Consider the following 3,155-nt stretch of genomic DNA (forward strand, 5'->3'; position numbering starts at 1 on the left):
ACATGTTGGCTAAGAAGGAATCCAAACCAAGGTTGATTAGATGGGTTTTGCTTTTACAAGAATCTGATCTAGAAATCAAAGATAAAAGTGGTTCACAAAACTTAGTGGTGGATCACTTGAGTCACCTTGAGCACACAAAAGGCGATTTTACTCCTATCAATGATGAATTTCCTACTGAGGGCTTGAAAGCAATATCCAAAGTAATCCCTTGGTATGCACCCATCGCCAATTACTTGGTGTCTCACATCTTTCCTCCTAATCTCTCCAAGCACCAAAACGATAAGCTAAAAGGCCAATCCAAATATTATGTGTGGGATGACCCATACCTTTGGAGATGTGGTGCAGATCAAGTAATTCGGAGGTGCATTCCACAAACCGAATTCCAATCTATTTTGGAAGCTTGCCACTCTTCTGAGGGCGGTGGTCACTGTGGACCTCAAAGGATGGCAAGAAAGATCTTACATTGTGGATTTTGGTGGCCAACTCTTTTCAAAGATTCCGCTCTCTTTTGTAAATCTTGTTCTCAATGCCTTAGATTTGGTAATATCTCCAAGAAGGATGAGATACCTTTTCTCACATTTATTCAATGAATTAGCATCGTTTTGTGATTCTTTCTTAATTTGTGCTTAAGTATGAAAACATGCTTTTAATCCCTTAATTTGATAATTTTAATCTCCCTTTGATTCCACTAGATGCCTTGATGTGTTTGTTAGTGTTCTCAAATTGAAAAGGGATAGGAATGGATCAAATGAGTGGAGAAAAAGCATGCAAAGTGAAGAAATCATGAAAAGCCAAAGATTTGGGATGCGCCCATGGACGCGCGCACGCGTACTGGATGCCTACGCGTGGATCGCGCAATACTCTAGGGACACGTACGCGTGCTGTACGCATACGCGTCGATGCCCGCATGTGACTTCTTTAATGAAATCGTGCCTGGCGATTTCTGAAGAGCTTCTGGCCCAATTTGGAAGGTGAACTTTGGCGGGAAAAGGCTAAAAGGACCAAGGAATGAGGGGGAATGCAAGTTATGTTTCATTACACTTGAGATCTAGTTTTGAGTTTTAGTTTTTTTAGAGAGAGAAGCTCTCTCTTCTCTCTAGAATTAGGATTAGGTTTAGGTTAGAATTTCTTAGGTCTAGGTTCTAATCTTTGCTTTTCATTTACTTTTCCCTTTCAATTCCTTGTTGTTACATCTTGCTCTTCTACTCTTTTGTTGTGATCTTCCCTATTTTGCTTCTCTACTTTGTTGTGGATCTACTTTTGTTATTTTATTTTCTTTTAATGTAATTTGAGGTAATTCATGTTAATTGTGATTTCCTTGATTGTTATTGTTAATTCTTTTTATTTAATTGTTGTTGAAATTCATTCTTGTTGTCAATTTACTATGCTTCCCTTTTGTGCCTTCCAAGTGTTTGTCAAAATGCTTGGAAGGATGCTAGAGTAGAATTTTATGCTCTTGGCTTGGGATGGTAATTTAGGAATTCTTGAGTTACTAATCTCCAAGTAATTGATGATTGGGAGCCATTAACTCTAGTTCTCAATAATTGAATTAGGGGAGAATTAGGACTTATGGACTTGGATTGATATAGCTCATTTGACTTTCCTTTACTACTAGTTAGAGGATGACTTAATGGGATTGATCTTTGCCAATTCTCATGTTATGGTTAGAGATAAGGATAGAGATCCTTGATCACCAAACCTTGCCAAGACCATTTTATCATTTACATTTCCATTGCCATTTATTTTTCTTGTCTCTTATCCAAAACCCCGAAAATATACAACTCATAACCAATAACAAGAATACTACCCTGCAATTCCTTTGAGAGACGATCCGAGGTTTAAATACCTCGGTTATTAGGATTATTAGGGGTTTGTACTTGTGACAAACAAAATTTTTGTATGAAAGGATTATTGTTGGTTTAGAAACTATACTTTACAACGAGATTTCATTAGTGAAATTCTACACCATCAATCAGCCGATCATCAATACCCCAACAAACGATATTATTTTGTGAAATTTTTGATGTGTGGGGTATTGACTTCATGGGGCCATTCTCAAACTCTAATGGGTTTCTCTATATTCTACTTGCTGTTGATTATGTGTCCAAATGGGTGGAAGCGATACCCACCCGGACGGACGATGCTAATGTAGTTCTTTCTTTTGTGAGGAATAACATAATTTGTCGCTTTGGGTCACCATGAGCAATCGTGAGTGATCAAGGCTCACATCTTTGCAATAAGCGAATGGAAGGACTCATGAAGAAGTATGGTATCATCCATAAAATGGCCACGGCCTACCATCTCCAAACGAATGGCCAAGCCGAGGTTTCCAACCGGGAGATCAAGTGCATATTGGAAAGAATTGTGAAGCCTCATAGAAAGGACTGGAGTGCCAAGCTTACCGATGCACTTTGGGCCTACCAAACGGTTTACAAGACGCCAATTGGCATGAGCCTGTTTCGGTTGGTCTATGGTAAAGCTTGCCATCTACCGGTGGAGATAGAGCATAAGGCTTATTGGGCTGTTAAGGAGTGCAATTCATGTTTGGGAGGGGCCGGAATTGAAAGAAAGCTACAGTTAGTAGAATTGGAGTGTTTGAGATTAGAAGCCTATGAGAACTCTAGACTCTACAAGGAGAGGATGAAAGCCGTGCATGATAAAAATATAAGAAGAAGAGAGTTTAGAGTTGGAGAGCTTGTCCTTCTCTACAATTCAAGATTAAGATTGATGCCCAGAAAGCTAAGGTCAAGATGGGAAGGTCCCTATAGAGTAGAGAAGGTGGAGCTGTATGGGGTGTATCACTTGCGTCATCCTTCTAGCCCCATAATCTTCAAGGTTAATGGTCATCGACTAAAGCTATACCATTGGAAAAAGATGAAAAGCAACAAGGAAGTTGAGGTGTTCCTCCTAGCGGATGCACCCGAAGAAGAAAACCCATGAGCTCATGACCGTCCAACTTAAGGACGTTAAAGAAAAGTGCTAGGTGGGAGACACCCCACCATAGTGAGATCTACCCTTTTTGTCTCTTGTGTATATAGTTCTTGAACTCTTGCTTGATTTTGTGAATGCTTAGTTTTAGAGATTGTTTGGATAGATTTGATTTTAGTTGGCTTAGATGTGATGTTCATGAAGGTTTGCATTGATCTTAAGTAGGT

General features: G+C 39.4%; 1 protein-coding gene across 1 annotated transcript; it reads left to right on the forward strand.

Moving 5' to 3' along the window:
* Nucleotides 1–2,244: 2,244 nt before the first annotated feature.
* Nucleotides 2,245–2,940, forward strand: LOC107607385 (uncharacterized). The gene has a single exon (XM_016309348.1). The coding sequence runs from the start codon at nucleotides 2,245–2,247 to the stop codon at nucleotides 2,938–2,940; it is 696 nt and encodes a 231-aa protein (XP_016164834.1).
* Nucleotides 2,941–3,155: the final 215 nt, after the last annotated feature.

This window comes from Arachis ipaensis, chromosome B7 (genome assembly GCF_059453495.1).
Source record: "Arachis ipaensis isolate K30076 ecotype BB chromosome B7, ASM5945349v1, whole genome shotgun sequence".
Lineage (NCBI taxonomy): Eukaryota > Viridiplantae > Streptophyta > Magnoliopsida > Fabales > Fabaceae > Arachis > Arachis ipaensis.

Bases quoted from the DNA above. Each gene is read 5' to 3' on its own strand.
- LOC107607385 (XM_016309348.1), top strand. From the start codon at position 2,245: ATGGAAGGACTCATGAAGAAGTATGGTATCATCCATAAAATGGCCACG.